General features: G+C 36.2%; 2 protein-coding genes across 2 annotated transcripts; both read left to right on the top strand.

Annotated features, from left to right (window-relative positions):
- Positions 1-15,558: 15,558 nt before the first annotated feature.
- LOC306769198 (GTPase IMAP family member 7-like) lies at positions 15,559-17,414 on the top strand (the record flags this gene model as incomplete). Its single annotated transcript, XM_079257764.1, has 2 exons — positions 15,559-15,565; positions 16,342-17,414. 2 exons carry the CDS (start codon positions 15,559-15,561, stop codon positions 17,412-17,414), a joined length of 1,080 nt encoding a protein of 359 aa, XP_079113890.1.
- Positions 17,415-21,375: 3,961 nt separating this feature from the next.
- On the top strand, positions 21,376-23,400 carry LOC306769197 (GTPase IMAP family member 7-like; the record flags this gene model as incomplete). Its single annotated transcript, XM_079257763.1, has 2 exons — positions 21,376-21,382; positions 22,421-23,400. The coding sequence occupies 2 exons, from the start codon at positions 21,376-21,378 to the stop codon at positions 23,398-23,400; spliced, it is 987 nt and encodes a 328-aa protein (XP_079113889.1).
- Positions 23,401-25,676: the final 2,276 nt, after the last annotated feature.

Here is a 25,676-nt window from a genome sequence, read left to right as displayed (position 1 = left end):
TGAATTTAATCCCCAGACTATCCCTGATGGTAAGTCATCTTTCTTATAATTTGTTAATGGCAACACATAATGAGACGAGCTACAAATATATACTTTTTGCCTGCTTCCAAAAAGATATGGACAATAAATTAACATTATATATATATATATATATATATATATATATATATATATATATATATATATATATATATATATATATATATATATATATTTCCTCTTCGTCAAACTAAGAGAACTAAAAATATTAAGACTGTCAAGTGTAGCACAAGCTTTTTAATGTCACCCTATCTGGGGTCAAACAAAGAACTTGATCTTTTCGATAATATGAGTATCATGTCATAAACAAAGCTTCAGAAAATTAAAAATTTTGATTTTGCTCACTGTGCTGTGCATTCTGCTTGCCATTTCAGCCTACCTTGCTGGGAGAGTTAAATGTTTTCAAGTTCATAGAGGCTCAATCTCGAGTGAATGTGCTCTTCCATATGTGGCTGTACTGCATTTTTTTTTTGACAAAAACCTCTTCCTTTTGCCATCACTTCTTCTTTACCACTGCATCTTAATCACACAGAGTTTTTATGGCACTGAATCTGCAGTCTGTGTTTGCACATATATCATAAAGTTGAAGATGAGTAACAGTAATGTCTTTGGGTTGACTGTGTCCTGCCAAGCTAGGAGCTCCTGTACATATATATATATATATATATATATATATATATATATATATATATATATATATATATATATATATATGTATATATATATATATATATATATATATATATATATATATATATATATATATATACATATATATATATATATATATATATATATATATATATATATATATATATATATATAGACACATAATTTGTTTCTGATACATGTCACTGATCAACAATCAATCAACAATCAGTTTGTTTGTTTCATACAGGAAAAGCAGCACAATAAAGCCTTGAATAAGCAATCAGCAAAGGAAAATAGATGTTTCTGATGAAGTGCGTGTGTCAGCATTCCAATTTTTTTAAAGCTCTCTTTATTTTCCATGCCATATAACATGAAGACAGATGTAAAACACAAATATTTGCATCTTCACAAATCTTTAATGCTTTTAATGTCTTACAGAGTTAACAAGAAGGATTGTTGTCTTGGGAAAGACCGGAGCTGGAAAGAGCAGCCTTGCCAACACATTATTTGGAGAACGTGTATTCGCCACAGACAGTTCTGCTGAATCTGGAACAACTAAATGTCAAGCTAATTTAAAACGTGTTCATGGAAAAAGAATCTTCTTTATTGACACTCCTGGGTTTTTTGACACAGGCAGGTCTGAGGAGGAGATGAAGCCTGAGATAATGAGATGCATCACAGTGTGCTCCTGGTCCTCACGTCTTTCTCATTGTGCTTAAAGTGGAGAAATTTACTGAGCAAGAGAAACAAATCGTAGAAAGATTTAATGATTATTTCTCAGAAGAAGCTGTGAAATATGCCACTGTGCTCTTCACTCACGGTGATCAGCTGCCTGAGGGACAGAAGATTGAGGATTTTGTACGTCAAAGTAAAGATTTGAGTCACCTGGTTAAGAAATGTGGAGGACGGTGCAATGTCATTGATAATAGATACTGGGTAAATGACCAGCAAGATGACTACAGGAGCAACAGGTTTCAAGTGAAAAAGCTACTCAGTACCATTGATGAGATCATTGAGGCAAACAAAAGAGGCTACTACAGCACTGAGTTGCTACAAGTAGTAAAACGGGAAATTGATCAAAAGTATGAAAGCATCAAAGAATCATGCTCAAACCTTCCAGAGGATGAGATCACACAAGAAGCTAAAACTGTTGTAATTGGAAATCTGTTGCATGAAGCTCAGGGAATAAGTACAAGGGCACTGCTAAAAGCATTCCTCAGAGTGGCAACGAGTGGGTCAGTTAGAGTGGATGACCCTGCAATAACACTAGGAGTGGCTCTGATATCAGCAATAGCAGCATCAGCAGCAAGAGCAGTTACTACAAAACATGTAGAGGCCCAGGCATCAACACCACCTCTTGCAGCTCCATGTGCAGAGCTATCAGATGAGGAACAGAAGTGATGTCTTGATGAGGAGGATTAAACTGACAAATGACACAAACTGTAAAACTGAGGCTATGTTCACATTATCTAACTAAGTTGACTGTTAAATATTTCCTGCAGATGGGACTCATTACTAACTTTTCCTGTTCCACATGAAAACAGAGACCTACTTATAGGGAGTCATTTTAAAATGCATATTATGTCATGCAAGTATGTCCTAAATTACAATTAAATTGAATATACAACATATGTTGGAATGTTCCATGCAACCATAAGAAAGCATCCATTTTAATTGATCCTTGATGAAGGGGATTTAGTAAAATGTTTCTATGTAGCTGGTTAAATGCTTGCAATTTCTGACAACGTAGTGTTATCTAAGAGTTCTTCAACTCACAAATATAATTTTTTCTTTCATTGTTGCTGATACAAATCACACATGAAAATGTATCTGGGGCACACATATGTCAGAGCACAACTGAATTCATACAACATGCAAGACATGTTTAGATAACATTCAAATCTTTATTAAATCCATACTGAATATGAACAGAACATTATAGTTGGTAATGAGAACCCAGCATACCGGGCATGCAAGGCTTTATATATTCTGATAATTAAGGGTTTTTCTTCTTCTTTTGTCAATCTTATTAATAAAATAATTAATGGATAACGGGACACTTCTTCAAATCTTGGATGCCGATCTCTAATACAGTTATTAATAACAATTAGAAAGCTGAAGATCAATCCTTTTTTTTTTTTTACTTTCTGTCACAACGTCTTGACCTGAATGATGTATCTGGACCGGAACTTTTATTCAAAGGTTTTGCAGCAAGTTGTGGTTAGCTTTTATAATTGTCATTGTACTTGTGACACAGATTGACCCACCGGGAGTCTTGGTTTAATTTCTTGTTTCATAGACATACAGTATATATATTATAATAAAGGGAAATGACTCAAATGCAGTACAAACAACACAGTTTTTTTCATACAAAATAAAAAAAGTCCAGATTTTTTACTGCATGTATAATATTCTGTTATGAAGACGTTGCTATGTGAAACATTGACAATTATTCAATAAAGGTTTCTGTTTTGAAAATCACATTTTGCACAAACTATAATCCCTCATATCCAGCTGGATGCTGTTGTGATGATAATAAAATCGTTTTACAAGATTATGGAAGACCACACCTGAAACATTACTCACTCTTTTTTCTCATTTTTATATATTAAATGCAATATAATCTGATTTATTAAAGGTACTTCATTTTATTATTTCATGTCTTTATATTATCTTCTAGTTTCCAATGTTTCCTTTTAACTTTCCGTTTGAGTGATACAGCAAAAAAATAAATAAATTTAAAAAAAAGTATTTTGTCTTAAATTGTTCTGACCATTTGTAAGCATAAAATGTGATGTCATTCTTACAAAACACATGTCAATCGTTACCATTAATTTTATGATTAACAACACTGTTGAAGGTCAAGCAAGAAGCTTAATGCTTCTGGGAAAAACGGTAGTTCTGTTTTCAAAAATCTGAATTGAAGAAGTACTAAGATGGTGTGTTTCAGCCATATTTAAAATGAAACTTTAAAACCTGCGAGTACACATGCTCGATCACACATCCCAAATTAGGTCGCTTGTCTGCATTCTTTACTGTATAATGAAGTGAAAATAAAGGTTTAGCTTCACAAATAACCACTCCCTTCATCCTTTCGGATTCAAGTCCTACATATTTAAAAGCATACCTCTTAAAACCCCATATATTTGTTTATTTTCCTGAAATATATTCAATTTTCTGTATTTTATCTTAAAAGTTTATTTCAGTCACACTCGTTGATTTGTAGTATTTTGGTACTTGCAGAATGAAAACCTGAAATGTTTCCAGATGCAATGTGGGATGTAAATTGTGTGATCTTCCATATCAAACCCTAATGTTACAGAAAAGACAGTTAAGATAAAGTATGTAATCGTAGTTTACTGTATGTTTCCTCAAAATAATTTTTAAAATTGCTGATTGTATTTTGATCTATACAGAATACAAATCAGTCTAATGATATGTTTTAATTTTACAATATCTACCAGGATCTTATTTCTTATATTGCAGGGCTTGCAAATTCATTTGTTTTGTTTAGAATTTACATACAACATTTAACTACACAAAGTAGAAAACTAAAAGTTGATATGGGTGTAACTCATCAAAATGAGTCATAATGTGTCCATTGCTTGTGTTGCTGTAGTGATGAAAACAAAAACAAAAATATAAAAACTGAGTCAAACCAGGTGAAAATGAAAGTATGGCTAGAAGGTTACATGTTGCTGTATGCCAGTGACTTATTTTTTCAACTATTACTTAAAAGTAAATCGAACGAGTTAAAAACAAATAAAACCTTTGTGTTGTGTTAAAGTAGCTTGAAATACTGGTTTTGGTCTTTCATAACAGCTTTGCTTGTTCAAAGATGTAAATTTAATTCAATTGTAACTTATGCAATAATGACAAAATTATGAAATTGTAAACTCACTGTAAATGTTATCATGTTATCATGTCTTAGAAATGTATAAAAAAAAATATTGAAATTCATGACATTTATTTTTGTTTTGGTCCTTAACCTAGTCTGAGACATTAAACGGCCTGATCTATGTTTTTTCTTTTCAAAAATTAAATGAACCTAACTGCTTGTTATTGTTCAAGTAAAAGAGATGGTAGCAGTCCTGCTGTAGAAAAGTTCACCTTGTACACACACACACACACACACACACACACACACACACACACCATTTATTTGAAAAATTTGCAGTTCCTCCCTGATCTAATAAGGGCTCTGAATAGGGAGCTAATCCCCATAGACTCCCATGTTACAAAAGGCCAACTTCACAGCAGAAGTAAACATGTTTACAGCCTGGCTCAACAAAACATGTCAGGTTTAATAGGTCAGGTTTACTTTTATTATGACTGTGGGAGGAGTGAATTTGTTTTACAAGTCATCTGTTTAGAAATAATTTAATCTCAAAATTTGGCATGATTAGCAGAGTGACCCATTGATTTACAGGTTTACTATATCCTGCTGCAAGAAGGCAGCGTGTAGCACGGCTATGGCTTTTAGCCGGCTAACAGTGACCTAATGAACAAAGAGGGACGTAGACACTGTGAAGAAACCTGTATCTGAAAAGTTAAGTGACGTTCAGTGGGCGGTTCCCACTGTCACTATCCTGACAGCATCTTGTATGCCATTACTCCTGAAAACTATGAAAATGGGCGAAGAACAAGAGCTCAGTGGGGGACTGAAACCGGGGGGTAGTGTCATGGTTTGGACTTTTTGTGTGTCTTTTGATTTTTTCTGTTTTATTTTGTGGTTTAGCTCCCTTGTGTATTGTGGGCCGTTTTGCCTCCTGTCCACAAGCTCACATGGTTTTAATTTCCTGATTCATTTTACCGGTCACTCGTTACTCCCTCTGTGTATTCATACCTCTCAGTCATAGTTTTGTATTCACTTGTTCATTGTGTGTTTGTAGTCAATCCTGTTTTTCCTATTAAGTTTAAATGAACAAGTTTAAATGAAAACCTCTTAGTTCTGCCTCCCATCTCTGTGTTTGGATTGACACCTCCACGGTCCTTGACAGGTGGATGAATAATATCTTTCAAACTCTGAGCTCTGTTCATTTTTTATGCAAAGTATGGTTAAAATATTTACATTGAAATATTGTGGGACCAAGCTTTTGAGCAAATGACTTCAAACTGGGGTAGGTAATGTTAGGGAGCTAGCAAGATCTGAAAGTAGCACCCTGTCTTGGCTCCTCCGCCTCTGGTTTTGCTCGTTGCATCAGGATTGGTCAGAAGTTTTCCATTTTTTACAGATTTATGGTAAACTGAGGGGTCTAACTATATTTCTTTTTGTTCATGATTACAAAATGTATAGACTACTATCAGGACAAGGAAGCACTTCACCCAGAGTAAAAAAAAAAAAGTCTCTGGGCAAGATTACCTACCCAAGCTTTAATTAGACCTGAATGTTTACCTGCTATAGGCTTGCTCTTTGATCGTGTGTTTGCATGATGTATTCATACCATTCAGGTACTGAGAAACAAGCCAAACAGGTGGAGTAACACAAAGAAAGCTTTGTCAACTGATTGCAGATTTGTCACTTCTCATGTCAATTGATCTGTGTGAGTCAGAAGATGAACGGCAGGATTTTCTGTTCGTTACTGAAAGGATTTACAGTAAATGGCTAACAGTGAACCACAGGTTGGGGGAAGATGGGCTCAGCTCAGACAAAAACTGATGGGGATGAAATAGATTCCTACTTAGTCCCTGATGGTAAGTCACTTTTATTTTCAACAGGAATAATTTTTGTTTCGACCTTTTTTGTCAAAAATATGGGCAATAAACTTGTGTACATATTTTCTGATTCTTATTTCTCTGATCTCCTCATGAAGCCGACATTTGTTTGTTCTCTTCTGTTGTGTCTAAATTCAGGAACAAATGGAAAAAAAACTATTGTTGATAAAACAAAACTACTTCATCTTCTGTACTGAATTACATAAAATAAGAGTTTTTTCACTTGTGGTTTTATTTGAAAATGCCAACGTTTTTCTTAAAGGTAATTGCAAGCTTTTTACAAAACATCAATTCAGCTATATTTCATAAAACTTCTTCAAAGCAATGTCATCTCAGGGAACTTTACATGCACACAATAAAGAATACGAAAAGGAAAGAGGTAAAGATAAATCTGTTCACTATACTGAGTAATACTTGCTAATAAGAGTATATTTGTTATGTTGTTAGTATACCTATACATACATTTAATTGTTAAGTTCTGATGAAGGCAGTGTGTTGCAAAAAAAAAAAAAGTCTTTATTTTATAGTTTCACAATGAACTAGTTGTTAACATGGAAATGTTTTAATGATAAAGAGTATTTTGATCTATTTGCTAACATTTGCTTAACATTCTGTAAGCTGTACATTGTCATTTAGTTGTTTTTACTGATGAGGAGTGTTTTACAGGCAACTGTTATATTAACTAACATGTGCATTCTGAAAGGTTAATAACATGTTTTTTTTTTTTATAGCATGTTTACTTTAAACATGCATAAAACAATCTAGGCACATTAAATCTGGCCAATTCATAAAACATAACCTTGTTAAGGAAACCAACAGATTGCATTGTTTCATAACTTTAATTAATTGATTTATTTATGTTATTTTGTAACAATATATATCAATGAATGTAACTGAAACATGCTCATTTGTAGAACAATTACCTTTTGGGTTACACATCTGTTTTATTCCACAGATTAACTTTGCAATTCTTTATTAGACTTATTTTAAAACTGGATAAAGTCTGCAACGTTATACTTCATTGTGACTGTGTGCAAACACAGCGGTCCTTTAATGCTCAACCTCTCGACTCTGTCCAGGTTTCTTTTTTTGGCAAAACTTCCAATAATCCTATTTTTCAGTAAATAACTGTACCAAGAAGATTCACAACATTTATTTCCTATAGTGTCCAGACATCATTCCACACCCAGTTGACCCAGAGTACTGAGTGGAAGTCAGAAGTGATTAAGAGTGTCCAGTGTAGCAAAGCTTCTCTACATCACCCTATCTGGGGATTAAATAAGCCACCTGATCTTTTGGATTCTCTTTCACTATAATACTGTAAATAAAGGTAGAAAGTCATGAATATGATTTTGCTCTCTGAGCAAAACTTTTGCTGACCATTTCAGCCTGTACATTCATGTGGTCTTGATGTTTTCTTGAAGTTAGTCGGGATTAAAACTCTAGTGATTGTAGTCTTCTTTACTTCTTCATGTTAATCACACAGAGGTGTCATGGCACTGAATCTGAAGTGTGTTTTTACATATATCACATTGTTGCAGATGAGTTGCAGTAGTGTCCTTGGGTAGTGTGGTGTGTCCTGCCATGCTAGTCGCTCCTTACATGTATGTATATATAGATACATATATACATTTCTACATATATACATATATACATATATACATATTACATATTCATTTCTTTCTTATATGTCATTGAGCAAGCATTGTTCCAAACACAACAGCAACAAGCAGGGAAAGCAGCACAATCAAGCCTTAAATAAACAATCAGCAAAGAGAATGAGGTGTTTCTGATGAAGTGCATGTGTTTGGATTCCAGTTTTTTTTAATGTTCTTTTTAGTTTCTATGCCATAAAATTCGGATGTAAGACATAAATATTTGTATCTACACAAAATCACACACAAAATGCCTGCATATCTATAAATGACTGCTTTTAATGTCTTACAGAGTTAACAAGAAGGATTGTTGTCTTGGGAAAGACCGGAGCTGGAAAGAGCAGCCTTGCCAACACATTATTCGGAGAACGTGTATTCGCCACAGACAGTTCTGCTGAATCTGGAACAACTAAATGTCAAACTAATTTAAAGCTCGTTCATGGAAAAAGAATCTTCTTTACTGACACTCCTGGGTTTTTTGACACAGGCAGGTCTGAGGAGGAGATGAAGCCTGAGATACTGAGATGCATCGCAGAGTGTGCTCCTGGTCCTCACGTCTTTCTCATTGTGCTTAAAGTGGGGAAATTTACTGAGCAAGAGAAACAAATCGTAGAAAGATTTAATGATTATTTCTCAGAAGAAGCTGTGAAATATGCCACTGTGCTCTTCACTCACGGTGATCAGCTGCCTGAGGGACAGAAGATTGAGGATTTTGTACGTCAAAGTAAAGATTTGAGTCACCTGGTTAAGAAATGTGGAGGACGGTGCAATGTCATTGATAATAAACACTGGGTAAATGAACAACAAGATGACTACAGGAGCAACAGGTTTCAAGTGAAAAAGCTACTCAGTTCCATTGATAAGATCATTGTTCCAGATCGGGGCGGCTGTAGCTCAGGAGGAAGAGGAAGAGCAGTTGTCCTTCAACTGGTAAGTTGAATCGATTCCAGGCTTCCCCTGAAATGCCGAAGTGTCCTAGGGCAAGACACTGAACCCCAAACTGCCCCCCGATGTGCCTATCGGGGTATGAGTGTGTTGAGTGAGTGTGTGTGCGAATGGGTGAATGTGACAAGTAGTGTAAAGCGCTTTGAGTGGTCTGTATGACTAGAAAAGTGCTATAGAAGTACAAGTCCATTTACCATTTACCATTGAGGCAAACCAAGGAAGCTACTACAGTACTGAGTTGCTAGATGTAGTAAAACGAGAAATAAACCAAGAACATGAAAGCATCAAAGAATCACATGCAAACCTTCCAGAGGATGAGATCACACAGAAAGCTAAATCTGTTGTCACTGGAAAGCTTTTGCATGAAGCTTCAGGAAGTAGAACAGGGACATTGTTAAAAGCATTCCTTAGTGGAGCAATGAGGGGGTCAGTGAGACTGGAAGAACCCATATTAACACTAGGAGTGGCACTGACAGCAGCAATAGCAGGAGCAACAGCAGAAAACTCTCAGATGGAGGCTGAAGCCCCAACAGCGTCTGTTACAGCTCCACATGAAAAGCTGTCAGTTGATTAACAGGGATACTGTTGATTTAGGTCATGATGAGCCTGATTAAGTGAACAAAAAAACTAACCTGAGGTTTTGAACTGAGGCTATTGTAAATGGGACACTTATTGACCTACAATCGTTCTTTGTTAGTTTTTTTTTCTATTTTACTTTGCCTCCAGTCTGAGTCAACATTTGAGTCAAATGTATGTTAAATAAGTTATCTGGGGTGTAATATGCTGTCTTTCAAAATTTATCATGTCAATATGACTATGTCAGCAAATCACTGTTTGATCATACTAAATTTGTAACTTTTAAATCTCTTTTGGTTCAGTTTTCGTTCATGTTTTCTGCAGCAAAATTATTTATTCAAATAACAGACAGATAGACAGACAAACAGACATACAGACAGACAAACCACTGCTGTTGATAATGTGACCACCATCTTGTTAGAGGTAATAATAAACCAGCAGACTCATATTGTGCATTCAAGTTTCCTCTATCTCTTTAGACAACTGTCATTACTCGTGTTAGTAAGACAATAGTTAAATGTTCAACTAATTTAATTTTGCTGCCGAAGAGTTTCAGACTGCAGAACTTAAATAAGAGACCGTCAAGTTTTCTGCTCTTGTTTCCGATGAGATCTCTGAAGGAAACTGCACGAAATATAATTGACAAGTCAGAAGACAAATATGAGATGTTTTGTAAGTTATATTGAGCTTGAAGCATTTACATTTGTCCACAAATATTCTTGTAAAAACAGAAGATAAGGAACCTACTTAATCCAAGTCTAATCTGATTTGTTGTCACTGAAGTGGCGTGAGAAGGTGCCATGTTTAAGTTTCTGTATCTGTGGAAATAAATCTCTTTTAAAACGTCATGATAGCTCCACACACCACTTCCCTGGTGCACCCTGAAGGCTTGCCGGTGCTGCCATACCTGCATGCCTTTAAGTGTTTTTAAATCCTCAGAAGTGAACTTTTATTTTCTTATACTTTGATCCTTACATAGTGCCAGACAAATCTCAAGGATCACCCCTCTTGGAAAATGTTAGTTCAATTGTCACATTTTGTGAAATTAAATAAAATAAAGAACAAAAAATTCAATAAAACAACACAAAGTGATTTAACCTAACAACTGAACTTTCTTTCTTTGGAAAACGTGCATAAAAATTGCATATATATATATATATATATATATATATATATATATATATATATATATATATATACATACATATATATATATACATATATATATATATATATATATATATATATATACATATATATATACATATATATATATATATATATATATATATATATATATATATATATATATATATATATATATATATATGATGTGTGTGTGTATACTGCTCAAAAAAAATAAAGGGAACACCTAAACAGCACAATGTAACTCCAAGTCAACCACACTTCTGTAATATCCAACAGTCCACTTAGGAAGCAACACTGATCTATAATCAATTTCACATGTTGTTGTGCAAATGGAATAGACAACAGGTGGAAATTATAGGCAATTGGCAAGACACACCCAATAAAGGAGTGGTTCTGCAGTTGGTGACCACAGACCACTTCTCAGTTCCGATGCTTTCTGGCTGATGTTTTGGTCACTTTTCAATGCTGGCGGTGCAGTTAGTGCAGCTCATCCAGGATGACACATCAATTCGAGCTGTGGCAAGAAGGTTTGCTGTGTTTGCCAGCGTAGTGTCCAGAGCATGGAGGCGCTACCAGGAGACAGGCCAGTACATCAGGAGATGTGGAGGAGGTCGTGGGAGGGCAGCAACCCAGCAGCAGGACCGCTACCTCCTTCTTTATGCAAGGAGGAACAGGAGGAGCACTGCCAGAGCCCTGCAAAATGAACTCCAGCAGGTCACAAATGTGCATGTGTCTGCTCAAACAGTCAGAAACAGACTCCATGAGGGTGGTATGAGGGCCTGATGTCCACAGGTGGGAGTTGTGCTCACCGCCCAACACCATGCAGGACATTTGGCATTTGCAAGAGAACACCAAGATTGGCAAATTCACCACTGGCGCCCTGTGCTCTTCACAGATGAAAGCACGTTCACACTGAACACATGTGACAGACATGACAGACATGAGTCTGGAGACGCCATGGAGAACGTTCTGCTGCCTGCAACATCTTCCAGCAGTTTCGGCAGTGGGTCAATAATGGTGTGGGCTGGCATTTCTTTGGAGGGCCACACAGCCCTCCATGTACTCGCCAGAGGTAGCCTGACTGCCATTAGGTACCGAGATGAGATCCTCAGACCCCTTGTGGGACCATATGCTGGTATGGTTGGCCCTGGGTTCCTCCTGATGCAAGACAATGCTAGACCTCATGTGCCTGGAGTGTGTCAGCAGTTCCTGCAACACGAAGGCATTGATGTTATGGACTGGCACGCCTGTTCCCCAGACCTGAATCCAATTGAGCACATCTGGGACATCATGTCTCGCTCCATCCACCAACACCAATTTGCACCACAGACTGTCCAGGAGTTGGCGGATGCTTTAATCCAGGTCTGGGAGGAGATCCCTCAGGAGAACATCTGCCGCCCCATCAGGAGCACACCCAGGCGTTGTACAGGCACGCAGAGGCCACACACACTACTGAACCTCATCTTAACTTGTTTAAAGGCCATTACATCAAAGTTGGATCAGCCTGGAGTGTGTTTTTCCTCTTTAATTTAGAGTATAACTCCAAATCCAGATCTTAATTGGTTGATACATTTGATTTTTTTGTGTGATTTTGTTGTCAGCACATTCAACTATGGAAAGAACAAAGTATTTAATAAAAATATTTCATTCATTCAGATCTACAACGTGCAACGTGTTACTTTAGTGTTCCCTTTATTATTTTGAGCAGTGTACACACAAAATATACATACATATATATATATGTATATATGTAAAAAGCTGTCTAAAAACTGTTTTAAGTCCTGTTTTTCCTATCAAGTTTAAATGATCAAGTTTAAATTAAAATGTCTTGGTTCTACATTCTGCTTTCCATCTCTGCTTTTGGGTCCACACCTTCACAATCCGGAACAAGTGAAAGATTGATATCTTTCAAACTCCGAGCTCTGTCCATCTTTTATACAGACTACCGTTAAAATATTTGTGCTGAATTATAGTGGGAAGAATAAGAGTAGTTTAACTGCAGACAAACACAATTTACTTTCATCCATTAAAATGTCGAAGCTCAGCTTTTGAACTAATGACTTATTTAGACTTGAATATTGCCACTAGGCTTGCTCTTTCATCATGTGTTTGCATGATGTATTCATACCATTCAGATGGTGGCAAAACACAATGAAAGTTTCATCAACTGACTGTGGATTTGTTGCTCTCGTTTTGTTTCAGAAGGTGAACAGCAGCATTTTGCATTCCTTACAGAAAATATGAACAGTAAATAATGAACAGTGATACACAGGTTGGGGGAAAATGGGGTCAGCTCTGACTAAAACTGATGGGGATGAATTAAGTTCCTACTTTGTCCCTGATGGTAAGTCACTTTTATTTTCAATTATTGATAACAAGAACATAAAACAACAGGACTCAAAAAGGGATATTTTCTACCTTTTTTCCAAAACTATGGGCAATAAAATTGTGTATATATTTTTCACAGGGGGTTCTTTTGATTCCAGCCCAAAGAACTTGTATTTAGCAAAAGATAGGAAAAGACCCATGACTGCTTTTGATGTCCTACAGAGTTAATAAGAAGGATTGTCATCTTGGGAAAGATTGGCGCTGGAAAGAGCAGCCTTGCCAACACATTATTCGGAGAATATGTAAATGCCATGGACCGGTCTCTTGAATTTGTAACAATTAAATGTCAAGTCAAATCAGGATGTGTCAATGGAAAAAACATCCTCTTCATTAACACTCATGAGTTTTTTCAAACAGGCAGGTCTGAGAAGGAGATGAAGCCTGAGATCATGAGATGCATCACAGAGTGTGCTCCTGGTCCTCATGTCTTTCTCATTGTGCTTAAAGTGGAGAAATTTACTGAGCAAGAGAAAGAAATCATTGAAAAAATTAATGATTATTTCTCAGAAGAAGCTCTAGGATATGCCACTGTCCTCTTCACTCACCTGGTTAAGAAATGTGGAGGACGGTGCAATGTCATTGATAATAAATACTGGGTAAATGACCAACAAGATGACTACAGGAGCAATGAGATTCAAGTGAAAAACCTGCTCACCAACTTTGATAAGATCATTGAGGCAAACCAAGGAAGCTACTACAGCACTGAGTTGCTAGAAGAAGTAAAACGAGAAATAAGCCAAGAACATGAAAGCATCAAAAAATCGTGCTCAAACATTCCAGAGGATGAGATCACACAGAAAGCTAAATCTGTTGTCATTGGAAAACTCTTGCATGAAGCTACAGGAAAAAGAATGGGGGCATTATTAAAATAATTCCCTAGCGGAGCAATGAGGGGGTCAGGAGCAGGAGCAACACCAAAAAACACTCAGATGGAGGCTGAAACCCCAACAGCGTCTGTTACAGCTCCGCATGTAAAGCTGTCAGTTGATTAACAGGGATGTTGTTGATTTAGGTCATGATGAGCCTGATTAAGTGAACAAAGAAAACAACCTGAGGTTTTGAACTGAGGCTATTGTAAATGGGACACTTATTGACCTACAATCGTTCTTTGTTAGTTTTTTTTTTTTTTTTTCTATTTTACTTTGCCTCCAGTCTGAGTCAACGTTTGAGTCAAATGTATGTTAAATAAGTTATCTGGGGTGTAATATGCTGTCTTTCAAAATTTATCATGTCAATATGACTATGTCAGCAAATCACTGTTTGATCATAATAAATTTGTAACTTTTAAATCTCTTTTGGTTCAGTTTTCGTTCATGTTTTCTGCAGCAAAATTATTTATTCAAATAACAGACAGATAGACAGACATAAAGACAGACAAACCACTGCTGTTGATTATAAGACCACCACCTTGTTAGAGGTAATAATAAACCAGCTGACTCATATTGTGCATTCAAGTTTCCTCTATCTCCTAAGACAACTGTCATTACTCGTGTTAGTAAGACAATAGTTAAATGTTCAACTAATTTAATTTGGCTGCTGAAGAGTTTCAGACTGCAGAACTTGAAGAAGAGACCGTCAAATTTTCTGGTCGTTTCCAATCAGATCAGGGAAACGGCATAAAATATAATTGACAGGTCATAAGACAAATATGAGATATTTTGTAAGTCATATTGAGCTTGAAGCATTTACATTTGTCCACATATTTATTCTTGTAAAAACAGAAGATGATGAAGCTACTTAATCCAAGTCTAATCTGATTGGTTGTCACTGAAGTGGCGTGAGAAGGTGCCATGTTTAAGTTTCTGTATCTGTGGAATTAAATCTCTTTTAAAACATCATAATAGCTCCACACACCACTTCCCTGCTGCACCCTGAAGGCTTGCCGGTGCTGCCATACCTGCATGCCTTTAAGAGTTTTAAGTCTTCAGAAGTGAACTTTTATTTCCTGATACTTTGATCCTTATATAGTGCCAGACAAAAACTCAGGGATCACCACTCTTGGAAAATATGAGTTCAGTTGTCACATTTTGTGAAATAAAATAAAATAAAGAACAAAAAAATAAATAAAACAACACAAAGTGATTTAATTTAACAGCTGGACTTTCTTTGGAAAACATGCATAGAAAAGAAATTAAGAAGTGGAATTACTTGAACTTTTATTCAAGAAATAACCAATAAAAATACTTTTTGAATTTAAACACTTTTTCATACATTTCTTCTAAAGTTGTACATATAAGGACAATAATCCTGTTGGTCATGTTACAGAACTATCAACTATGCCTTATTAACGAACGTGTCATGTACTTGACTGGTTGGGAAACAAGTCAGACAGGTAGGAGCGTTACAATGCAAGCAGCAAGTCAGAGTAAGAAAACAAGAGAAGAGGCTTGTAGTAGAGACGTCTCTGGATTTTTCTACTTAGATTTCTATTTGTGACAGCATGGAGGGTAAGTTCAGCTCATTTCTTCCAACTTTTACCAAATACTTTAACTCTACTGCTTTTACTCCAGGTACAAGAATGACTTTGGGGCAGTTACATTATAATCGGTTTTACTTTAAATTTCAAAGTGTTTATTAAATGATTCAGTCATTGATTTATGTTTTATGGAGGCTCGCTGTTAATAGTGGTAAGCAGAAATCTTTTTGAGATTTATTCATTCAGGACATGTGGACTGCCTTTTATTTTTCTGCTGAATTTTAAGCTACATTTCCAAAATATATACTTACCATAATATTTATTCATGATATTCCATTTATTTGTTTCATTACATTTTTTCTTACTTTTTTAAATGAATACATAAGATGACTGTGACTTCACACAAAATAACAGTTATGTATTTAACATGTTTGTTGGGGAATCTTATCATCTTCTAATAAGACATTGAGACATACTGAATGTTGTCAGTGATTCTGTCTTCATTATAACATTTCCTGAGGTTTTCTGTGGCTTTGCTTTAAATAGACATGCCCTAATCATGTGAAGCAGAGGGTAAAATACATCCATAAAATAGGATAAGATTAATAGTTTCTTTATCCCAACCTTGTTTAGGTACATTGGAGCAATTTTATATTTTCTAGTTTAATAAAATAAACAAGTACATTAAAACTGGTTTTAAGGGTTTAAGGCTTGGGATGCTTGTTTAATTATTTTGTCTGATTAATGTATTAATGTATAATTTTTTCTACTTACTGATGGACTTATACTGTCATTGTTTTTCTTTAGTGCCAGACACACGCAGGATTGTCCTGCTGGGAAAATCTGGAAATGGGAAGAGCAGCCTGGCCAATACCATATTTGGAGAGACTATGTTCAAAGTGAACCACTTTAATGACAAAAACAAATGTGTTTCTCGAGCCGAAACCAGATGCATCAATGGAAGAAGCCTGACTTTTATTGACACTCCTGGGCTCTTCGACCCTGGGAAGTCTGAGGAGGACATGAAGCCTGAGATGATGAGGTGTAACATAGAGTGCGCTCCCGGGCCTCATGTTTTTCTGATTGTTCTAAAAGTGGAGAAATTCACAGAGCAGGAGCAAAGTGTCATCACCAGAATATTTCAGCATTTCTCAGATGATGCTCTAAAACATGCAGTGGTGGTCTTCACTCATGGCGACCAGATTCCTGAGCAGATGAAAATAGAGGAGTACGTTGGTCAAAGTCGGGGACTGAAAGATCTGGTTGAGAAGTGTGAAGGTCGCTGCCACATCTTCGACAATAAATACTGGAAAGGCAACCAGCAGGATGATTACAGAAGCAACCAGTATCAGGTGGAAGAGCTGCTAAACACCATTGACACCATAATGAGAGAAAATACTGGAGGACACTACACCAATGCAGAGCTTCAAGAAATGGAAACTGAAATTCAGGACGAGGAAGAACATATTAGGAAATCATCACAAAACCTTTCACAGGAGCAAATCAGAAAGCAGGCGATAAGCAACATCATCAAAAAGCAGCTGGACAGTGGAGTTCAGTTATGGAAAAAGTGTGCTGTGGGTTTGGCTGTTGTCACAGGGGTCTCTGCAGCTGTCTCAGCTGGGTTGCTCACTTTAAAAGACGTACCACTACCAGGAGTGGTAGAAACCATTACTGAAAAGGCAATAATGGTATCACCACTGATGGTAGTTGAAGAGTTAACACCACAGACAGCTGCTGCTGTAGAACTGCCAGCTGTTGTAATGGAGCAGGTTGCTGTGGCAACAGAGGAAACATTACAAGACGGAGTTGTAGCTATCTTGAACTATATGCAAAATCTTTTTGAAAAAAGTTATGATCCTTTTGATCCATTTCAATGAAGTGGAGTCAGATAAAGGAAGTTGAATATTTCATCACTCTCATCTATTTCAAAAGTGAAAAGGTTTTAATTAACTGGTTTATTTTGGTTTTTGGCTTTATGGTATGGTTGGGTTTTAACTGTTATGTTGTTTCCTCTTAATGACAAATTAACAATGGTGACAACTTTAGGGTAAGAGAAGGTAATTTGCAAACAAATAAAAGCAGGATAAATATGAGTTGTTAGAATGATCTGAGTGTTATTTTTCTTTCATTATATTTTTTTTTCTCAATTTTGTGGTGCTTCATAACACTCAAAAATAGAGGTACAAGATAAGGACATTTCTGTACCTATAGGTACATTTTAAAGAAATGTTCTCTCAAAAGTACAATACTGATCTTTAAGAGACCAGAAGCACACCTTCAGAGTACGAAAAAGGGTTCAAAGTGACATAAAGTACAAATTTGTACCATTTCGACCATAAGGGTACCTGCAGCATTGAAAAATGTAATGTTAATGGCTGTAATGTTACAAACTAGAGCAGAGTTGAGTGATGACAGTAGCACTACTTAACAGTCATTTACTAGACCAGACAATGAAGGTCAGATGCTGCAAACTAAGTGTATGTCTGGTCAATATTTTGAGTTTTTGAAGATTATTTCTAGATTAAAGATAAGATAATATTGCTAAGTTGCATGGACCAGGCCTAATCCTGTGTAAACATAAAAAAAACATGACTTGATAAGGTGAGGTTGAACTTGATAAGGTACAAAAATAGACCAGAACTGAAGGGTACAGAAATGTCTCTCAAAAGAGTACACCCCCAGCGACATGTATTTGTACCTTTTTAGGTACAAGCTGGTACCTCTATATTTGAGTGTGAAGGAAACAAGTTTTACACATATTATAACAAGTGTTTTATGGTTCATTTTGTCATGTCCATTTTAATGTCCTTTAATATTACAAATAAAGTAAATTTAAAATATTTGATCTTATTTGTTAATTGAAATAATAAAAAAAGCTTTTAGAGTTTGCCTTCAAGGATGACCTTATTCATATAAGGTCAAATGTCTTCCCACTTGGAATCATTTATTTATTCTCTCTCTCTCTCTCTCTCTCTCTCCCTCTCTTTTTTTTCCATCTTCTCCAGCCAGGGGTCTGGGGGGTGGTAGGAAGATTTTAAGGGCCCACAACTTGATAGGGGCCCAAAAAGATGTGCAAACTATATAAGGACATCATTAAACCTTCATTAAAAACAATACATACTTTTTTAAAGGTTTTGATCAAATATAGCAATAAAATGAACTGATAAACAAGAAACAAATATGATGATGATTGATGTTGTCCAAACACCCCCTTGAAAGTCCCTGAAATGGTTCAGTACTGTCGTGCACATCAGTTAGGTGACTAAAATGCAGCACGGCCAAAAATGAAATTGGTCTTTTAAAAGCACAAAAGAATTAAAGGAGATGGTAGACAAAAAAGAGGGGGGTTGGGAGCAGTTTGAATGTGTGATCCAGTTTTTCTCCAAGATACATGTGTTGCCTCTTTAGTCTGTGAACAGATGAACTGAACCTGTTGCTCCGTGAAGTAAGATAGCTAGCTACAGGTTAATGCTAACTTCTACATTTACCTGATCCAGTGTCTGAAGTCGGACGCATCCTATCATTTATGAAGTGAGCTAGTGGTGCAGGCCGACCCGTAACCCTCAGGTCCCGCGTGTTTCTTGCAGGTTGGGTCTGGGTCAAGAAATGTTCATTGGGTCATTAAGTATACCGGTCCAATGCGTTCAACCTCTGATCATACATCATTTGTTCCTGCTACATTCTCTTTGTTCTCAAGCACATTTTCAGGCCAAATAAAATCAGGCTTCACGCACATGTTTAGTGTGTATAGTGACTATTTTGCCCCTGCCTGAGCCGTCACCTTATCGTGGTGGAGGGGTTTGTGCGTTCCGAAGATCCTAGTAGCTATGTTGTCGGGGGCTTTATGCCCCTGGTAGGGTCACCCATGGCAAACAGGTGTCTAGGGGAGGGACCAGACCAAGCACGGCTCATCGACCTCTATGATGACGACAAACATGGGCATAAATGTTCCCTTGCCCGGACGCGGGATACCGGGACCCCCCCCTATGGAGCCAGGCCTGGGGTTGGGGTACAAGAGTGAGCATCTGGTGGGTGGGCTTTTGAGGAGGAGCCATAGGGGTCGGGTGCAGTGTGAGCTGGGCAGCAACAAGGGACGGGGACCCTGGCGGTCCGATCACTGGGTGCAGAAACTGGCTCTAGGGACGTGGAATGTCACCTCTCTGGTGGGGAAGGAGCCTGAGTTTGTTGAGGTTATGCATCTCTCTCTCTCCATATATATATATATATATATATATATATATATATATATATATATATATATATATATATATATATATATATATACATACATATATGTAAGTGTATATATATATATATATATATATATATATATATATATATATATATATATATATATATATATATATATATATATATTCATTCATCCATTCATTCATTTTCTGAACCGCTTATTCCAATTCAGGGTCGCGGGGAAGCTGGAGACTATCCCAGCTGGCTTTGGGCGACAGGCAGGGTACACCCTGGACAGCTCGCTAGTCCATCGCATATATACATATATATATATATACATATATACATATATACATATATATATATATATATATATATATATATATATATATATATATATATATATATATATATACATATATATATATATATATATATATATATATATATATATATACATACATCTCGCTGGACAACTCTTATGTTTAGCTTCCACAGAACAGAAGGCTGGTTATGTTGTCTTCCTCACGCATGTCTTTTTGTAAAATTGTTTCAGTGAATTTGTAAACATGCTTCAATAAATATGTAAAATGATTTTGAAAAACTTGTAAAAGTCTTTCCGTGGACATGAATGTGTATCACTTCATGGCATTTTGTTTTGCACTTCCCGGCCACTGTTGTGTTTCCAGTACGTGAGAGAACAAAACTTGAAAGTCACAACTCATGCGAAGAAGTACTCCGCCTTTGTAAAGTATGAAAGGGTTTTATCTGCTGTAAGTGTTACAAAACATATATTGTTCTTTACTATTATCGTTATTATGAACAGCAGTCTTGTTAATCAAGACGCCTCATTCTTAAGGAAGAATTTAGTTCTGCCTTCATGTGTTTGAATTTAAAAGCTATGAACATTGTATGTTTCAGTCATATTTGAAATCCAGCTTTAAGCTTGAGCATATGCTGGCTCCCATCACTTGATATCCCAAGTTAGAGCTCTTGTCCCCATTCCTAAATTAACTGAAAATAGAAGTTTAATTTAACAAATATCATTATATTGTCAAAATAATATGTAATGTAAATTCTTCTTAGCATTTTAATTTTTGAATAATTAATTTCTAATGTTCCATTTAATATTTTTAACAGTTGATTTGAAGTATCTTTTTTAACCCTTTGACAAATAAAAACCTGAAATATATCTGAATATGTGCTATATGTTTCGGTGGACGATATTCCATTAAGTGGACCATGCAGAACGTTCACTGTAAAAGTATTGTAATTTCATTTTAATACACATTAAATACAAAGCAGGCTAATAATATGTTTTAGTTGTACAATATCTACCTGTTTCATGTTCAAGATATTATTCAACAGTTTCATATTCAATAATTTACATACAAGCATACACACAAAGCAGAAAATCAAAGTTAGAAATGGATGTAAGAAAATAAATGAGTCATATTGTTTCCTTTGTGTGCCAGGTGTTGCTGTCCTGAAACAAACCAACAAGTTAAACCAGTTGAAAATAAAAGCATCGCTAAACTGTTGAAGGAAATACTCACAGAAAAGGCAGTGCACAGACAGGACTGTTCTCGCTCTCCAAAGAACAGCCAAAAACTGTTGGGGGACCTCTGTGATTCCATTTTTGGCAACATGGACGGTAAGATGAAATTTCTTTATGTCAGTCTTGTCTGGAAAACATGCTGTACCTTACTCTACTTTTAAAGCTTTAAACAAAAATGAAAGAAAACATGGTACATTTGTTTCAATGTCAGAAAAATGACTGTAAAGAAACCTCAATATTTACTATATTACTGAATAAACCAACCTTCAGGTTATTTTATATATCTGTGTATTTGTTTTGCTGAAGCCAAACTCATTACGGTTGACAGTGAAGTCAAGTCGTGCATTTTTGGGATTCGGACTTAATTCTCTTGTAAGAGAACATGATCTGGAAAGTGAAACTATTTTCTTGTTCCAGCACTTCATAATTATTCAAAAATGGTTTTTTTTAACATGCAGTCATTACCCAATATTATATTTGTGAGTTTCATATGATGTGAAACCAGTTGTACCACTGATGCACATGGACCAACATAAGCAAATCAAATTTAAGTTTGGAGCAGTTTCACACATTGTAAACTGCATTGTTGGCTAAGTGTCAAAATACTAATATAGTTGATGTTTTACACTAAAAAATAAAGGCAATCTGCTATCTTAGGTCAGTCTTTTCTTCTTTGTTTTTCTTGATGTAAAAATACTGGTAGAAGGTCAACCATTAAACATGTTTGTTTTTTGTTTTTTTTAACTTTTTTCCATCCATAAGGGATTTTCTTTTCATTTGGGGCAGATACATAACTTTTATCAACTTGTTGATATTTGGCTGCTTCTGATTGGACATCACCATATATTTAAGCTATTGAACTGTCCAAAGGGGTTGACAGGAAGTGGTGTCATAATATTTTTAGATTAAAGATACAGGTCTCATAATATTTTCTGGTGTTCCATCCTGTCTTTTAATCTTTCAAGGATTTAATGTACAGTAAAAATTTCACACTTTTGGTTGGTGGATACAATGCAACTTTTTCCATTTATTTTTAAGTGTTGTTAAATGAATAATGCTGAAACTAATTGCACAGAAGATTAAGTTTGAAAAAACTAAAGCAAATGCACTTCACTTACCATTTCTGTCTTCCAGCATCAGCCTCCAGGAGGATCATCTTATTGGGGAAGACTGGAGCTGGGAAAAGCAGCCTGGCCAATACCATTTTTGGAGAGAACGCTTTCAAGATAAACCATTCTCCAGTTACTGATGCCAGTTTGTCACAAGTTAAAACCAAGTGCATCAGTGGAAGAAACATCACTCTGATTGACCCTCGCAGCTTTTTTGACACATCTGAGTCCGAGGGCTCAGTTAAGACTGAGATAGTCAGGTGTTTCACTGAGTGCGCTCCTGGACCTCATGCTTTTCTCATTGTGCTGAAAGTGGACAAATACACACAGCAGGAGATAGATGTCATTTGCAAAATATGTGACTATTTCTCAGAGGAGGCTCTGAAATTTGCTGCACTCGTCTTCACCCACGGAGATCAGCTCCCAGACCAAATGCAAATTGAGGAGTTTGTCAGTAAACATGCAGGGCTGAGGGATCTGGTGAAGAAATGCGGAGGAAGATGCCATGTCGTTGATAATAAATACTGGAAAGTGAATGAAGAAGGCCGGTACAGGAGCAACCAGTTCCACGTGGCAAAACTTCTCCAGACACTGGATGACATAAACAAAGCAAATGATGGAAGATGTTACACCAACGAGATGCTGGGGGAAGTGAGAAGAGAAATACAGAAGGAGGAAGATCATTTAAGGCAGTTGGGTAGAGATATGTCAGCAGAGGCAATTAGCAACAAAGCTAAAACCAATGTGGTCAATGAGTTACTGATCAAGTTGGCGGGTACAGCAACAGGCGCATTGTTAGGAGCCTTCTTTGGTGTCGCAAAACACGTTTCATCTATTATTTCCAAATCTGCCCAAGGACCTAATTTAATGTCTGCTGTTTTAACTGGAGGCATGGAGGGAGGTAGGATGGGATGTGAGGCAGCTATGACAGCAGAAACTCCAGGTGAAGCAGTTAGTAAAGCCCTAAATGCTGTGTGTGGTGGCTTGGAAATATCAGATAAATGAGAGGAGCGGAACTTAAAAAAAGAAAAAAAAATTGTGCCTAACAACATTGACATGAGGAGGTTTAAGACAAAAATACTGGATATTAATGGGAGTGAACATTTTACATCAGCTGTGATGCCAAACACATTATATAAAATAGATTGAATAGATTAAAATCAAACCAAAGTCACTAAACCGAAAATGTCCTCTTTAATTAAAAGATTATAATACAGTTGATAAGTATAATACCAGGGTGCATGACTTACTATGATTTAATGCTTTTTGTGGGTTTAAAATGGAGCATCAACAACAGCTGCCAAAAAACAGGTTTAATGTTTTCAGTTTATTATTACATGTCAAACATGAATATTTTCTATAGAAGTAGGAGTCTAGTAATTGAGAAAGAAAGTAAAACTTTATACAGAGCCTCTCAAGATATAAAATCACTAAGTGGGCCACATTTTAGGTTTAGTCAGAAGGCTAGCAGCAGCATTTGGAACAACAATAAGCCTACATTTACTGTAATTATTTTGAAAGCTTTCTTTCTTCTTTGTTTTTTTCTTTTTTTTAAAAGAATTTTTCATCTTAAAATATTAAAATTACAGCTGTGTTTATGCATTTTCAGTTAGTTTAGGACTATGTTGATGAATGTTTATTGAGATTCTTGTCATGATTTGGGTTTTTCCTGTGCTTTGTTTTCGGGCTTCCTGTTTTATTTTGTAGTTTTTCCTGTTTAGTTCCCTTGGTTCTTGGTTAGCTTTATGGATTTCCTGTTGAGTTCACCTGGTCTTGTTTCAGTTTATTCCGTACACCTGTTTCTTCTTTGGTTCCCCAGTGTATTTATACCCCTCAGTTTCATTCCTTGGTTGCTGGATCATTTTGTTACTTAGTTTGTTTGTTCTTAGTCTCCTGGGTTCCTCTGATGGAAAATAAATTGGTCTTGAACCTGCATCTCTGTTCCCTCGTCTCTGCGTTTGGGTCCACTCCTTCACCATCTCCACTGCCCGTCGTGACAATTCTGATATCTTTCAAAGATTATAAAGAAATTTAAATAGAAACTAATTGATAAATCAAACTTACATGAAGAGGTTTTGACTTAGAGTTTCCAAGAGTTTCCCATTAAACTAAGAAAATTATTTTCAACGTGTTAAATCTATACTAAAATCCTGTTACATATTGTATTTGAGAATAAAATGCTCATGTTTTGGCTTTTATGATGATTTTTTTGTGATCTGTTATTTTCCACATTAAAGTTTCAGTTTTCTAGTTACTCTTGATTAACCAGCAGTCATCCATCAGGTCATGTCTTGGTATGCTAGTTAAACAGACTTGAACCCTAAACAGACAAGCCCCTGATAACATCGAGAAAAAAACAATACTGATACCATGTCACCTCTCTAAAAAGCCTTGTTTTCCCTCATCACACCTGAGATTAAATAGTCACAAGCAACTTAAAACATTTTGACAAATAAAGGCAAATCTAACAAACCTGCATATCCCGTTGTTTTCTTCTTCTTAAAAAAACACATTTAGACTGCAATACAAAAATTTTAAATGCCAAAAAATATAAAAATGAACCCTGAATAAATCCTGTAAACCTGCTTTTATTGCAAATACACAGTGGGGATGCTCATATGAAATTTTTTTTTTTTTTTTTTAAAGACATGCCCAGTTAAACGTTTCCACATGTGAATGCATGCAAAAATTTCTGCATCACAGAAGCACAAAGATGTTCATTTAACTCTGTTCCTTCAATTTATAGAGCAAAAACACCTTCCACCAGTTCAGTGTGATGCAGAGACCTGACCCTTGCATGCGTCTCCAGAAAAAGATAAAAGTTAAGAGCTTCTCTCTCTTTCTCTCATTTCTGCATGTGCAAATTTGATGCAAAATGGCAGATGAGCAGCAGGAGGATGGTGTGGAGTTGGACCAGAGACAGTTTTTCAGTGTGTCTGGATCTGCTGAAAGAGCCTGTCACCCTCTGGACACAGTTCCTGCAGGAGGTGCATAGAAAGGTGCTGGGACCAGCATGAGGAGATTTTCTAGTCCAGGCCTGTACTGGGGAAAAAAATCACATACTGGTGAATTGGTGGGGCTTCATGTAATCTCTTCTCATGTTTAATATCAGTTGATGCAAAGCTGTGTGTGTTGGAGCTGCATCAGGCTGCAGAAAGTTCAGCAGAGCAGCGCTCAGAGCGTCACCATGTGGCCAAACAGCTGAACTGACTTCTGCATCCATATGTCGTCACTATTAGCTTCCCAAAAGGATTTTCTGCTTTCATACTTTTGCTCCAACT

The sequence above is a fragment of the Telmatherina bonti genome, assembly GCF_933228915.1.
Source record: "Telmatherina bonti genome assembly, chromosome: 18".
NCBI classification, from domain to species: domain Eukaryota; kingdom Metazoa; phylum Chordata; class Actinopteri; order Atheriniformes; family Telmatherinidae; genus Telmatherina; species Telmatherina bonti.
Note: the sequence above shows the minus strand (reverse complement) of the source record. Positions and strands in the feature narration are given on the sequence as shown.